Source organism: Pan paniscus, chromosome 1, assembly GCF_029289425.2.
Source record: "Pan paniscus chromosome 1, NHGRI_mPanPan1-v2.0_pri, whole genome shotgun sequence".
In the NCBI taxonomy this organism is placed as follows: Eukaryota; Metazoa; Chordata; class Mammalia; order Primates; family Hominidae; genus Pan; species Pan paniscus.
This window is the reverse complement of record NC_073249.2, coordinates 135,697,603-135,713,225: the sequence shown is the minus strand read 5'-3', so window position 1 is coordinate 135,713,225 and position 15,623 is coordinate 135,697,603. Positions and strand designations below refer to the sequence as shown.

General features: G+C 37.2%; 1 protein-coding gene and 1 pseudogene across 5 annotated transcripts in view; one reads left to right on the top strand and one right to left on the bottom strand.

Moving 5' to 3' along the window:
• HFM1 (helicase for meiosis 1) overlaps positions 1–15,623 on the bottom strand; it is a 137,329-nt gene that overhangs the window by 49,521 nt on the left and 72,185 nt on the right. For all 5 annotated transcript variants that reach the window (XM_034930949.3, XM_055116219.2, XM_003808406.5 and 2 more), the window contains 5 exons: positions 5,774–5,865; positions 4,191–4,297; positions 4,048–4,095; positions 395–492; positions 180–311 (listed from right to left, as the gene is read on the bottom strand). In XM_034930949.3, coding sequence (XP_034786840.1) covers positions 180–311; positions 395–492; positions 4,048–4,095; positions 4,191–4,297; positions 5,774–5,865 — 477 coding nt within the window. The remainder of the gene's footprint in view (positions 1–179; positions 312–394; positions 493–4,047; positions 4,096–4,190; positions 4,298–5,773; positions 5,866–15,623) is intronic.
• Positions 8,006–13,899, top strand: LOC100974600 (flap endonuclease 1-like; annotated as a pseudogene).

Genomic DNA, 15,623 nt, shown 5'->3' with positions numbered 1-15,623 from the left:
TCCTTTAAGCAAGAGCAAAGGAAAATCAGATTTTCGAAAGTAAAGTACAGCACTTATTTAAGCCTACAAACACATACCTTCCTTCAAGGTCTGTAATCATCACAGAATAATTTTACTAACAGTGAATACAAAATAAATTGCAGACATGGCCAAACTGCCTGCCTGTATTCAGTACCTACCAATTTTTTCCAGTTGTTTGGATACATGCAGAGAGTTTTCCCAAAGTTTACACCTAAAACATTTAGCTAAAATCAAACTATTCAATAGTACAGCAAACTTCTTTTCTTGAGCAGCTACAAAATCTGACAACCCTAAAAAAAAAGTTTCCAGTATTAAATCTAATATACCAGTTTATTGGAAAAAATATTTAAAATCCACTAATCCTGTAACATACATCTTGTAATTCGGGAGCCATGTCTGAAAATCTTTGCGGTATCTTGTGTCAAAGCAAAATCTTGTATGGGAATGCATCCTAGTTGAGCCTGAATAAGACTGGGGGAAAGAAAAAAAATTGTTACTCCCTTTTAAGGGTTATCTATCTCCCAGTATTTGATATCACTCACTGAAGTATTCCTTCTTAAAACTTTTCTCTGCCTTAATTTCTGCAATACTACATGATTATCTTGCATAATTATTATTGCAGGTCAATAATAAAAGTTCATTCCTTTTCCCCCAAATCCTCAAAGTTGTCTTTATTTATTTATTTATTTATTGCTCTTCTTTATTCACTCAATCTCTCTCTAAAAGATCTCATTTCTTCTCAGACTTTCATTATAATCTCTAGATTGATACAAATTACAGGAGACTTTCACTTAGACTGTTACTTTAACCTCAACTATCTCAAATTATTTTCATATTCTCCTCCAATACAGATCTATCTTTTGACTCTACTATTTCTTTTCAAAGAATTAGAGAAAAATAATACAATTTGTTTAATCAACACATTTTTATTAAATGCTTATTAAGTGCCAGGCATAGTATTAGGTGCTGATAATTCTGTTCAGTGTATGAAGGTCAGTAGCATATTAGCTGGTTATTCAAAACCAGCAGCTGCTGGGCTACTAAATTTGAGGTGTTAGTTGTTCAAGGGGAAAAAAGACACTAGTGCCTATGTGCCTACTATATCCTGGGTTCTTTGCTACCTGTTTTGCCCATAAACTTACCTAATCAGGCATTGATATGCAAATCACTGATGGTTCTAACTAAAATTACTGTACTTATTATTACTCTCTTAAGGGGATCTCTTTTAAAAAACAAATTTCTTCCTAAACTCCTCAGTAGATGGAGGTCTCTCAATAAGACCGAAACAGTCAGCTATACAAAGAAAAACGGCAGAATAGTTATATTTCATGATTTAGTTTAGAACAAGATACATGAAAATTGAAAGAAGTAATCAACTCACTTCCTGGAATGGATGTATACAGCTGAAATTTAAACTATTCACTTTTTTTGGCTATGGTATATGCTTCTGAAAATTATTTTATATCATCTATTAAGAAATAGTTACAAAGATACACAGTATACTATCAAAGAAGGAACTGATGGAAAAATGTAAATGGGGTGCTTTTAAATGCTGGGTAAATAAAACTCCTTGTTAAGCTACCTAGAGATGCACAAATGTGGAGTAAGAAATTGCTGGAGTAAAAATAAGACTTTTGAAGTAATATTTATTTATATTAAAAAGCAATATTTCTAATAATAAATAGGACACTTTTCAACATCATACTTCCCTGTCAGAAATCTTATTTCAAGAAGCAGTAATAAAACAGGGATAGGAGGAAGGACAGGGATTTAAGCTAGTAGGTACAGAACCATGGCAGGGCTCTCTGTTTCTCTGCACCAGATAAGGCAAGCAGTGATGTCCTGTGATCTTACCCCTGAGCTTGTCCTCAGTAAAAACAGAAGTGCCACAGCCTCAGGTGAGGTGGCACCTCTACCACCTCAACTAACAGGGGCAGAGTTACATGGTAGTTATGACTAACCCAGGGTTAGTAAAAGAATTAAATGAGATAAAGTATTGATTCGGTTAGAATTACGTTCATGACCAGACCATATCAGTTTACACACAAACAGTTTATTTTTGTGTGTAAAAGGGGAATCCAGAGTTGGGAAGTCCAGGGCTTCGTATGGTGGCTCCACATCATACCCTGTCAGTTCACTGAAAAATACCAGTTAAAGAAAACAGAGCTAGTGCTGAAGAGGGAAGACCTAGGAATTAAAGCTAGGAAGAATTTAAAAATAGCCTTAAATTAAAAGGGCAGAGCCAGGCACGCTGGCTCACGCCTGTAATCCCAGCACTTTGGGAGGCTGAAGCAGGTGGATCACCTTTGAGGTCAGGAGTTCGGGACAAGACTGGCCAACATGGTGAAACCCCATCTCTACTAAAAATACAAAAATTAGCCAGGTGTGATAGTGTGCTCCTGTAATCACAGCTACTCCAGAGGCTGAGGCAGGAGAATCGCTTGAGCCCAGGAGGCAGAGGTTGCAGTGAGCGGAGATCATGCCCTTGCACTTGAGCCTGGGCCACAGTGTGACACTCTGTCTCAAAATAAATAAATAAATAAAAATAATAAAAAGGGCAGAAACCAGAAACTTGAAGGATAAAATCCTAAAACTAAGAGGATTAACATCTACTTGGAGAAGAACAGATCTGAAGTTCAGCAAAGTAACAGGGATATGACAAAGCCATGAAAAAGGTAACTATTAGCCATCATCACCTACCAAAAGACTATAAATTTTGGATTAAGACCCCTCCATCCCACACGTACACACATTCTCTCTTCTTGGCTATGCTTAAATAAGATGCACAAAGGCGGGAAATGATAATGGGAATCTAAATTATGATATGTATAAAAACAATTATAAAGTATAATAATTAACTTTAAAATTTGACAGCTTCAATCAAAAGAATATACTACCCAATTTAAGGCAAAGTTAATGGAAGCACTGAAAGTGCAAATAAAGTGTTTCCAAGAAAATGAATGTGGAAAAATACTTGATTTAATTTGACTCAATAATTTATGCAACACAGTATACTGGGGGAAAAAATGAGAAAATCAAGAGTTCTAGATAGCAACATAACCTTGGCGAAGTCATAACTTATCTGGGCATCACTTACGTCGTTTGTAAAATGAGAGGATTGGGCTATATGATCTCTTAAGTTTACTATGATCTCTAAGGATATATGAATTTATAGAAATAAATATTTGAATATAGAAGTACAGCTAAGAAAATAAACATTAACTTCTGTGGTACAAGCTACAAATCTGCCTGATGAGTTGTAAACAACAATGAGAAGACTGTCTTATAGACTTAAAGGTATTTGGAAGATAAAATTTAATGAGATGTCAGGAAGAATCCCAAAGAAAGAATGGCCTCCTCTAGCTATGGAGGAAAAAGAAATTCTTTGGCTAATTGGTTTTATTGAGCCACATTGAAAAAGATCATTTCACCTTAAATTACATAACACTAAGACCCACATACTCAGAAAGCCAAGCACTCAGTATAGCAGAAAACAGTATCATTGCATTTGTGACTGCAAACTGCTAAAAGTCACAAGTTACAGTGTAACCTTAATTTACTCTTTCAATTACTAGTCTCTGTACAAACTCCCCATTTTTGGCAGAACAGTCATCCACTGTCACATATACACGCCTTTACTCATGATTTTGCTTTTACTCTTTGTCTCTCCCAGAATGCCACTACCATTCAGTAGACATTTATTACACAGGTTTTCATACTGTCCATTATTTTTAAATGTACTACTCTCACTCAAGCTAACTTGAAAGCTCCTGACAATGAGAAGCATAAGAAGCATGTCTTCATTCAACCGTCCACCTTGCCTCAACAGAATACACTCTGAACAAATGTTTGCTAAGAAAAAGCATTCACAAATCATCAATTTTAAAGTCTGAGAGTTGTAAGAAATTAATTTCACATCCACATTCTGATTCATTTTTATGTAATCTTTTCTGTATTAAGAAAAACAAATTTAAAATGTTTTAAAACCAAAAAAAGAAAACTTTCATAAGTATGAATCATCTTTACCAATTTACTTTCATTTCTCTTGTTTTAATTCTTCCTTCCATTGGAAATCTGTAAATAAAACCACATGGCAAAACATTTATTATTATTTATTTTAATTAAATAAAACCTCTTAAAATTATTTAAAACATATGTAATTTCTGTACCTGATAGTTATCCGATTTGGATCTTTGTTCAAAGTATTCAGTGTTTTCTTTTCATTTATCCTTAACTGTATATCTAGAAATTCCTTGCAGCCAGCTATCAATGTAACCTATAACATTTCAGTAGTTGTCCATTTAATGAAGTCTATTTTTTATTTCCTCTCATCCTTTCTCCAAATTTATTTATTTTTCATACTGCCTTAAACCATCACAGTTTTATCAATGAACATAACAGAGTTAAAAACCTGCTTTATACATTTTGCTTCTTTAAGGATTCATTCATTCACTAACAAATGCTTACAAACTCCTATTATATACCAGACACTGCATTAGACACCAGGACTATACCAATAAAACTTTAAAGATTAACAAGATAGAATTTAAAATATCTAGCCCAGTGCCTATCACATAGTAATTAATAAGTCCTCAATAAACACTGTTTTTGTTACTCCTACTCCTACTACTACTACTACTGCTATTCTACTGTTCTATAGTTTGCAAATCATTATCTCAATTGAGGATAATTTAGTCATAGAAAGAATGTTTTAGGTATTAGGAAATTTGGATTCTAGAGCCTACTTCCGCCAGATGACAAACAAAGCAGTCTCTGTGCTTTGGTTTCCCACATATCTAAAATGGAACTAACACTTGTTTTAATTTTCTTACACACTTGCTAAACTCAAGATCAGATGAGTTAATGTTAATAGTGGGTGTTTTCGACTCTTGATTTCTCCTTAGTTAAGAATAATGTTTACACAAAAATACAAACCTATTTTTCATCAATTGTTGTTTATGTGACTCCTCAATCATAACTAGAATTCTACTGTGCAACTTTTACTACAATAATCTTACCACAGTAATCAAATTAGATATTTTAAATAAAAATGAATGGCTTAAATTTGAGAGTAAATATTTTCTTTTATGAATATTGTTTCATATTCATGTCCTGAGTAAAGGGAGAAAGGACCAATGCAGTCGCCATATACCAATGACATGCCTATGGTTCTATTCACTGCTGCAGCTGCAAAGTTGCCCCATTGTTGATATTTTAGCATAACCTGTTATTATTCCCATTTTTTCTACAATCAGTTCTTTTATCTAGGTCATCACCAATACTATTCTATTTCCATTGTTCTCACTGTTCTGACCCAAAATATTTAGGGAAGGGTTGCAAGTACGTGGCACACATGCTGCATGCAACTCACTGTCCTTCACTCATGGCAGACTTTCCTAATATATCACACCACATCATCTTGGAATCTTTCTTACATATTATTACATTGTGTAGCCACTACCAAGGTAATTAGCATTATCACCTAAGTTGTAAAGTAGTTGCCATATCTATTTTAGTTTTGTATATAAGTTTTCTTAGCTCTGATAAGAGTTAAAACAGAAAATATAATATATTCTAAGAAAGACTATTCCATATCTCATGATCAGAATTATACCAGAGGATATATCTTAGAAATGCTTTCTTTTCTGCTCATTCATTCTTAAATTATATGAGATACACAAATTAGTTGTTTCTCAAATATTATTTTATACTATACCACTATGTATTTATTTTCTAGTGAAAATTAATTTACCAGATCTGATAAGGTTTCTTTTCCACTGATTGTATAAAATTTCTTCACTGTCTCAAATGTAATATAATACCAAGCCATCAATCTTCCTGCTTCTGTAAGAAAAGACAGAAAAATGAACGGTCCCCTCATCAGCTGAAACAACTGTTTTTTTATGTTTAACAAACATTTCCTGAGGGGAGGAGAAGCAAGATGGTAGAACAGAAGCCTAGACCATTGGTCCTCACTGCAGGAACACCAAATTTTAACAACAATCTGCACACACAAAAGCACTCTAATTGCTTTTCTGCACACAGAAAAGCACTGTCACAAGAATCAAAAATCAGGTACCAGCTTGGCCATGGCTGGGTAGAGCATCAAGGAGGCTCTTGGGGTCTCCGAGTCCAGGCCTAGGCTCTTAGACAGCATTTCTGGACCTGCCCTGGGCCAGAGGGGGAGCCTACTGCCCTGAAGGATGCATAGTCCCAGGCCTGGCAGCATTCACTATAAGCTGACAGAAGAGCCCTTGGGCTTTAAGTGAACATCAGTGATGACTTGGCACAACCCCCTGAGGACCAGTGAAGGTCGTGGCCACAGGCAGAGACTCTTCCAATCCCTGGCTCTCAGACAGTCTCTCAGACAGTATCTCTGGACACACCCAGGACCTGGGGGAACTCACCATCCCGAAGTGAAAGGCCTTGGGAAGGCCCAGTGCTGTGCTGGCTTCAGGTCTGACCCAGCACAGTCCCAGCCCACAGGAGTGCTTACATCAGCATAGCCCCAATTCCAAGTGGCTCAGCACAGAGAGAGAGAATCTGTATTTTTGAGAGAAAGTAAGGGAAAAGAACAAGAGTCTTTGCCTGATAGTCCAGAGAATTCTTCTCCATCTTATCCATGAACACCAAGGTGGTAGGTCTACGAATCTGCAAAAACCACAGCATAATCGGGCTTATGGCCAAAGTCCCTTTGAATACCTAGAAAGCCTTCTCAAGAAGGACAGGCAAAAACAAGCCCAGACTGTGAAGACTAGAATAAATACCTAGCTGCTGAATGCTCAGACACCAAAGAACACCTCCAGGAAAACATGACCTCACCAAGTGAACTAAACAAGGCAGCAGGAATGAATCCTAGAAAAAGAGAGATATGTGACCTTTCAGACAGAGAATTCAAAATAGCTGTTTTGAAGAAACTCAAAGAAATTCAAGATAACACAGAGAAAGGATTCAGAATTCTATCAGATAAATTTAACAAAGAGATTGAAATAATTAAAAAGAATAAAGCAGAAATCCTAGAGTTGGAAAAATGCAATGACATGCCGAACAATGCATCAGAGTATCTTAACAGCAACACTGATCAAGCAGAAGAAACAGTAAGTGAGCTTGAAGACAGGGTATTTGAAAATACATAGTCAGAGGAGACAAAAGAAAAAATAATTTTAAAAAAATGAAGTACACCTATAAGATCTGGAAAATAGCCTCAAAAGGGCAAATCTAAGAGTTATTGACCTTAAAGAAGCAGTACAAAAAGAGATGGCAGTAAAGTTTATTCAAAAGCATAGTATCACAGAACATCCCAAACATAGAGAAAGATATCAACATTCAAGTAAAAGAAGGTTATAGAATACCAAGCAGATTTAACCCAAAGAAGGCTACCTCACGGTATTTAATAATCAAACTCCCAAAGGTCAAGGATAAAGAAAGGATCCTAAGAGCAGCAAAAAACAAACAGCATAGAATGGAGCTCCAATGTGTCTGGCAGCAGACTTTTCAGTGGAAACCTTACAGGCCATGAGAGAGTGGCAGGACATATTTAAAGTGCTAAAGAAAAAAAAAACCCTTTTACTCTAGAATAGTGTATCTGCTGAAAATATCCTTTAACAATGAAGGAGAAATAAAGAGCTTCCTAGACAAACAAAAGCTGAGGGATCTCATCAACACCAGACCTGTCCTCTAAGAAATGTTCAAGGAAGCTCTTCAATCTGAAAGAAAAGGATGTTAATAAGCAAGAAGAAAATCATTTGAAAGTACAAAACTCACTGGTTATAGTAAGCACACAGAAAAACACAGAATATTATAACACTGTAATTGTGGTGTGTAAACTTCTCTTGACTTAAATAGACTAAATGATGAAGCAATCAAAAATAATAGCTACAACAGCTTTTCAAGACACAGAATAATAAGATGTAAAGGGAAACAAGAAAAAGGTAAAAAGCATGGGGATGAAGTTAAAGTGTAGAGTGTTTATTAGTTTTCTTTTTACATTTTTGTTTGCTTGTTTAGGCAATCAGTGTTAGGTTATCATCAGTGTGAAATAATGGGTTACAAGACAGTATTTGCAAACCCCATGGTAACCTCAAATTGAAAGACATACAACAGATACACAAAAAATAAAAAGCAAGAAATTAAAGCATGCCACCAGAGAAAATCACCTTCACTGAACAGAAGACAGGAAAGACAGAAAGAAGGAAGAGAAGACTGTAAAACAACCAGAAAACAAATAACAAAATGGCAGGAGTAAGTTCCTACTTATCAATAATAACATTGAATGTAAATGGGCTAAAGTCTCCAATAAAAATACATAGACTGAGGCTGGGCACAATGGGTCATGCCTATAATCCCAGCAATTTGCAAGGCCAAGGCAGGAGGATTGCCTGAGCTCAGCACTTTGAGACAAGCGTGAGCAACACAGCAAAACCCCATCTCTATCAAAAATACAAAAAAGTTAGCCAGGAATGGTGGCATGTGCCTGTGATCCCAGCTACTTGGGGGGCTGAGGTAGGAGGGTCACTTGAGCCTGGGACGTGGAGGTTATAGTGAGGAGCACCCAGATATATAAAGCAAATATTATTAGAGATAAAGAGAGAGATAGGCCCCAATATGATGATAGCTGGAGACTTCACCCCACTTTCAGCACTGAACAGATCATCCAGACAGAAAATCGACAAAGAAACATCAAACTTAATCTGCACTATAGACCAAATGGACCTGATAGATATTTACAAAACATTTCATCCAACAGCTGCAGAATACACATCTTTCTCATCAGCACATGGATCATTCAAGGAGAGACCATATGTTAGGTCACAAAACAGGTCTTAAAACAGTTTTAAAAATTGAAATAATATTAAGCATCTTCTGGAATAAAACTAGAAATAAATAGCAAAAGGAATTTTGGAAACTATACAAATACATGGAAATTAAACAACAGGCTCCTAAATGACCAGTGCGTCAATGAATAAATTCAGATGAAAAGTGAAAAATTTTTTGAAACAAATGATAATGGAAACACAATATACCAAAACCAATGGGATACAGCAAAAGTAGTATGAAGAGGAAAGTTTATAGCTACAAGTGCCTACATCAAAAAAGAAGAAAAATGTCAAATAAAAAACCTAATGATGCATCTTAAAGAACTAGAAAAGCAAGTGCTAACCAAACACAAAATTAGTAGAAGAAAAGAAATAATAAATGTCAGAGCAGAAATAAAATTGAAATGAAGAAAACAATACAAAAGACCAATGAAACAAAAATGTTGGTTTCTAGAAAAGGTTAACAAAATTGACAAACCTTTAGCCAGACTAAGAAGAAAAAGAAGGGCTGAGTGTCAGGCGACCCGCAGCTAAGCTGAGGGGGAAAGTGGGCTTAGGACCGCCTGCCCAGGGCAACCCTGAACCAAGCTTTAGCCGCCGAGGCCTCATGTCCCAAAGGCCAGTCATCCCTCCTCTGTGTTACCATGGGTATTCAAGGCCTGGCCAAACTAATTGCTGATGTGGCCCCCAGTGCCACCCGGGAGAATGACATCAAGAGCTACTTTGGCCGTAAGGTGGCCATTGATGCCTCTATGAGCATTTATCAGTTCCTGATTGCTGTTCGCCAGGGTGGGGATGTGCTGCAGAACGAGGAGGGTGAGACCACCAGCCACCTGATAGGCATGTTCTACCACACTATTCGCGTGATGGAGAATGGCATCAAGCCCATGTATGTCTTTGAGGGCAAGCCACCACAGCTCAAGTCAGGCGAGCTGGCCAAATGCAGTGAACTGCGGGGCTGAGGCAGAGAAGCAGCTACAGCAGGCTCAGGCTGCTGGGGCCGAGCAGGTGGTGGAAAAATTCACTAAGTGGCTGGTGAAGGTCACTAAGCAGCACAACGATGAGTGCAAACATCTGCTGAGCCTCATGGGCATCCCTTACCTTGATGCACCCATCGAGGCAGAGGCCAGCTGTGCTGCCCTGGTGAAGGCTGGCAAAGTCTATCCTGTGGCTACCGAGGACATGGACTGCTTCACCTTCGGCAGCCCTGTGCTAATGCAACACCTGACTGCCAGTGAAGCCAAAAAGCTGCCAATCCAGGAATTCCACCTGAGCTGGATTCTGCAGGAGCTAGAACCAGGAACAGTTTGTGGATCTGTGCATCCTGCTAGGCAGTGACTACTGTAAGAGTATCTGGAGTATTGGGCCCAAGCGGGCTGTGGACCTAATCCAGAAGCACAAGAGCATCGAGGAGATCGTGCGGCGACTTGACCCCAACAAGTACCCTTTGCCAGAAAATCGGCTCCACAAGGAGGCTTACCAGCTCTTCTTGGAACCTGAGGTGCTGGGCCCAGAGTCTGTGGAGCTGAAGTGGAGCGAGCCAAATGAAGAAGAGCTGGTCAAGTTCGTGTGTGGTGAAAAGCAGTTCTCTGGGGAGCGAATCCACAGTGGGGTCAAGAGGCTGAGTAAGAGTCATTAAGGCAGCACCCAGGGCCGCCTGGATGATTTCTTCAAGGTGACTGGCTCACTCTCTTCAGCTAAGTGCAAGGAGCCAGAACCAAAGGGATCCACTAAGAAGGCAAAGACTGGGGCAGCAAGGAAGTTTAAAAGGGGAAAATAAATGTGTTTCCCCATTATACCTCCTTGACACCAGAATATTTGCCCTCTTGTACCCTTAAGAGCTACAGCTAGAGAAACCTTCACAGGGGTGGAGAGAGCATTCTAAGGTTTTTCTAGCGTGACCCTTTTCAGTAGTGCTAGTCCCTTTTTTACTTGATCTTAATGGCAAGAAGGCCACAGAGGTACTTTTCCTTTTTTAGCTCAGGAAAATATGTCAGGCTAAAACCACTTCTCAGGCAGTTTAGTGGACGGACAGTAAGTCCATTGTTACATGAAAGTGATAGATAGCAACAAGTTTTGGAGAAGAGAGAGGGAGATAAAAGGGGGAGACAAAAGATGTACAAAAATGATTTCCTGGCTGGCCAACTGGTGGCCAGTGGGAGGTGATGGTGGACCTAGACTGCTTTTCTGTCTTGTTCAGCCTTGACCCACCTTGAGAGACAGCCATCAGGAAGGCGCATCTTAGCAGATGGGAGGAACTGCTGAGAGAAGATAGGCAGAGAGCTGGAGCCCCTGGAGTTGACTGTGTCTGTATTTGTGACTGATTACTGGCTGTGTCTTGGGTGGGCAGACACTCGAACTTGCTATGTAATTTGTGTCTAGTTATTCAGAGGAGTAAGACAGTGATGTTCATCTGGCAATCAGCTGAGTTGAGACTTTGGGATAAGACACAGGTTTTCATGTGCTGTTTTTGTTTTAAAGTTATGAAGAAAAAAGTCAATAAAATTATAAAAGTAAAAAAAAAGAAGAAGAAGAAAAAGAAAATATCCAAATAAATAAAATCAGAGATGAAAAAGGAGGCATTACAACTGATACCATACAAATTCAAAGGATCATTAGTGGCTACTAGCAGCAACTACATGCCAATATATTGGAAAATCTAGAAGAAATGAACAAATTCCTAGACACATACAACCTACTAAGATTGAACCATGAAGAAACCCAAAACCTGAACAGAAAAATAATAAGTAATGAGATTGAAACCATAATAAAGTCTCCCTGTAAAGAGAAGCCTGGGACCCAATGGCTTCACTGCTGAATTCTACCAAACATTTAAAGAAGAACTACCACAAATCCTGCTCAAAAACTGTTTCAAAAAATAGAGGAGGAGGGAATACTTCCAAACTTACTCTACTAGGATGTTATTACCCTGATACCACAACCAGACAAAGACATATCAAAAAAGGGAAACTACAGGCCAATATCTTTGATGAATATTGATGCAAAAACCCTCAACAAAATACTAGCAAACCAAATTCAACAACACACTAAAAAGATTATTCAACATGACCAAGTGGGGTTTATCCCAGGGATGCAAGGATAGTTCAACGTATACAAATCAACCAATGTGATACATCATATCAAGACAATGAAGAACAAAAATCACAATTGATGCTTAAAAAGCATTCGATAAAATTCAACATCCATTCATGATAAATACCCTCAAAAAGCTGGGTATAGAAGGAATAATAAAGCCATATATCATGACCCACAGCTAGTATCATACTGAATGGGGACAAACGGAAAAGCTTTCCTCTAAGATATGGAATATGACAAGGATGCCCACTTTCACCACTGTTATTCACCATAGTATTGGAAGTCCTAGCTAGAGCAATCAGATAGGAGAAATTAATAAAGGACATTCGCTTGGAAAGGAAGAAGTCAAATTATCCTTGTTTGCAGATGAAATAATCTTATATTTGGAAAAACATAAAGAATCCACAAGAAAACTGTCAGAAATAATAAATTCAGTAATGTTGCAGGATACAACATCAACATGCAAAAATCAGTAGCATTCCTATATGCCAACAGTGAAAACTCTGAAAAAGAAATAAAAAGTAATCCATTTATAATAGCCACAACTAAAATTAAATATCTAGGAAGTAATGAAAGAAGTAAAAGATCTTTGTAATTAAAACTATAAAACACTGATGAAATAAATTGAAGAGGACACCAAAAAATGAAAAAATATTCCATGAAAAACCTGAAAAAGAAATAGAAAAGTAATCCCATTTATAATAGCCACAATTAAAATTAAATATCTAGGAATTAATGAAAGAAGTGAAAGATCTTTGTAATTAAAACTATAAAACACTGGTTGGGTGCAGTGGCTCATGCCTGTAATCCCAGCATTTTGGAAGGCAAAGGCGGGCAGATCACTTCAGGTCAGGAGTTTGAGACTAGCCTGGCCAACACGGCGAAACCCTGTCTCTAGTAAAAATACAAAAATTAGCTGGGTGTGATGGCAGGCGCCTGTAATCCCAGCTACTCAGGAGGCTGAGGCAGGAGAATCATTTGAACCCGAGAGGCAGAGGTTGCAGTGAGCCAAGATCGCACCACTGCACTCTAGCCTGGGCGACAGAGGGAGACTCCATCTCAAAAACAAACAAACAAAGAAACACAAAAACTATAAAACACTGATGAAAGAAATTGAAGAGGACACCAAAAAATGAAAAAATATTCCATGTTCATGGATTGGAAAAATCAATATTGTTAAAATTTCCATATTACCCAAAGTAATCTAGAGATTCAGTGCAATCCCTATCAAAATACCAATGACATTCTTCACAGAAAGGGAAAAAAAATCCTAAAATTTATATGGAACTACAAAAGATCCAGAATAGCCAAAGCTAGTCTAAGCAAAAAGAACAAAACTGGAGGAATTACATTACCTGATTTCAAACTATACTACAGAGCTATAGTAACCAAAACAATATGATACTGGCATAAAAACAGACACATCGATCAATGGAACAGAATAAGGAACCCAGAAAGAAATCCACACACATCCAGTGAACTCATTTTTGACAAAGGTGCCAAGAACATACATTAGGGAAGACAGTCTCTTCAATAAATGGTGCTGAGAAAACTGGATATCCACATGCAGAAAAATGAAACTAGACCCCCTATCTCTTGACATATATAAAAATCAAATCAAAATGGATTAAAGACTTAAATCTAACAACTCAAACTACAAAACTACTACAAGAAAATATTAGGGAAACTCTCCAGGTCATTGGTCTGGGCAAAAATTTCTTGAGTAATACCCCACAAGCACAGGCAACCAAAAATGGACAAATGGGAACATATCAAGTTAAGAACTTTCTACACAGCAAAGGAAACAATCAACAAAGTGAAAAGAAAACCCACAGAATGGGAGAAAATATTTGCAAACTACCCATCTGACAAAAGATTAATAATTAGAATATATAAGGAGCTCAAACAACTCTACAGGAAAAAATCTAATAATCCAGTTGAAAAATGGGCAAAAGATTTGGATTGACATTTCTCAAAAGAAGACATACAAACAGCAAACAGGCATATGAAAAGGTGCTCAACATCACTGATCATCAGAGAAATGCAAATCAAAAGTACAATGAGATATCATCTCACCGCAGTTACAATGGCTTTTATCCAAATAACAGGCAATAATAAATGCTGGTGAAGATGTGAAGAAAAGGGAACCCCTGTACACTGTTGATGGGAATGTAAATTAGTACAACCACTATGGAGAATAGTTTGGAGGTTCCTCAAAAAACTAAAAAGAGAGCTACTATATGATCCAGCATTCCCACTGCTGGGTATATGCCCAAAAGAAAGGAAATCAGTATATCAAAGAGGTATCTACACTCTCAGTGTTTATTGCAGCAGTGTTCACAATAGCCAAGATTTGGAAGCAACTTACTGTCCATCAACAGATGAATGGATAAAGAAAATGTGGTACATATGCACAACGGAGTATTAATCAGCCACAGAAAGAATGAGATCCTATCATTTGCAACAACATGGATGGAACCCCAGGTCATTATGCTGAGTGAAATAAGACAGGCACAGAAAGACCAACATTGCATGTTCTTACTTATTTGTGGAATCTGAAAATCAAAATAATTGAACTCATGGACATAGAGAGTAGAAAGATGGTTACCAGAGGCTGGGAAGGGTAGTGGGAGGGTGGAGGGGAGTTTGGTGGGGATGGTTAATGGGTACAAAAATAAAAAAAAAACAGAAAGAATGAATAAGACCTAGTATTTGATAGCATAACAGGGTGACAATAGTCAATAATAATTTGACTGTACATTTTAAAAATAACTTAAACAGTATAATTGGATTGTCTGTAACACAAAGGATAAATACTTGAGGGGATGGATTTTCCATGATATGATTATACACATTGCATACCTGCACCAAAATATCTCATGAACTCTATAAATATATATACTTACTATTTACCGACAAAAATTTAAAAATAATTTAAAACATTTTCCTAACATGTACTTTGTGCCTGTAATGCCACCAGGCACAAAAGACATACCAAAAAATGTAGAAGACACAATCTCTAGAATTTATAGGTTGGCTAGGAAGATAACTACATGCTAAGTACCTAGACGACAAAAAATCAGCTAATGTTAGTATTTACATACAAACTTGAGTATGGAGGAAATCAAACCTAAGAGGAATGGTCAGTGTAGAATGGCCTACTACAAATAATGGATCTTGAGAAGGGTTTTTAAAGTGACTAATATGCTTTGGTAGAGAGGAAATAATGCCATTATGACGTTGGGGAAAATCCTGTTTATCCAAAGAGTAAAGTTAAAAAGACTATCTTTAGAATAATGTAATGATGGCTGGAAAAACATATGGCTTGACAGTGATTATGAGTCCTGATCAGACTGAGTTGATTAGAATCACTGCTCCTCCTCTTATTGGGTAGGCAAGTGATCATGCACAAGTTACGTGACCAGTTTCTTAATGTAATGTGGGAATAATAAAACTACCCACACCTCAGAAGTTTGTTGTGGAGAAGATTAAGTGCAATTAAAAATGGATATATAGTACTTAGCATGGTGCCTAATATTTAATAAGCGTTACCTATTTTTATTATTAAAACATGACAAATGATAGAGAGGCCCTGAAAGAGCCCTCAAATGATATTAAAAGAGGTTATATTTTGGATTTGATTTATAAAATAACAGGTGACCACTTAAAATTCTTGAGCAATATTTTAAT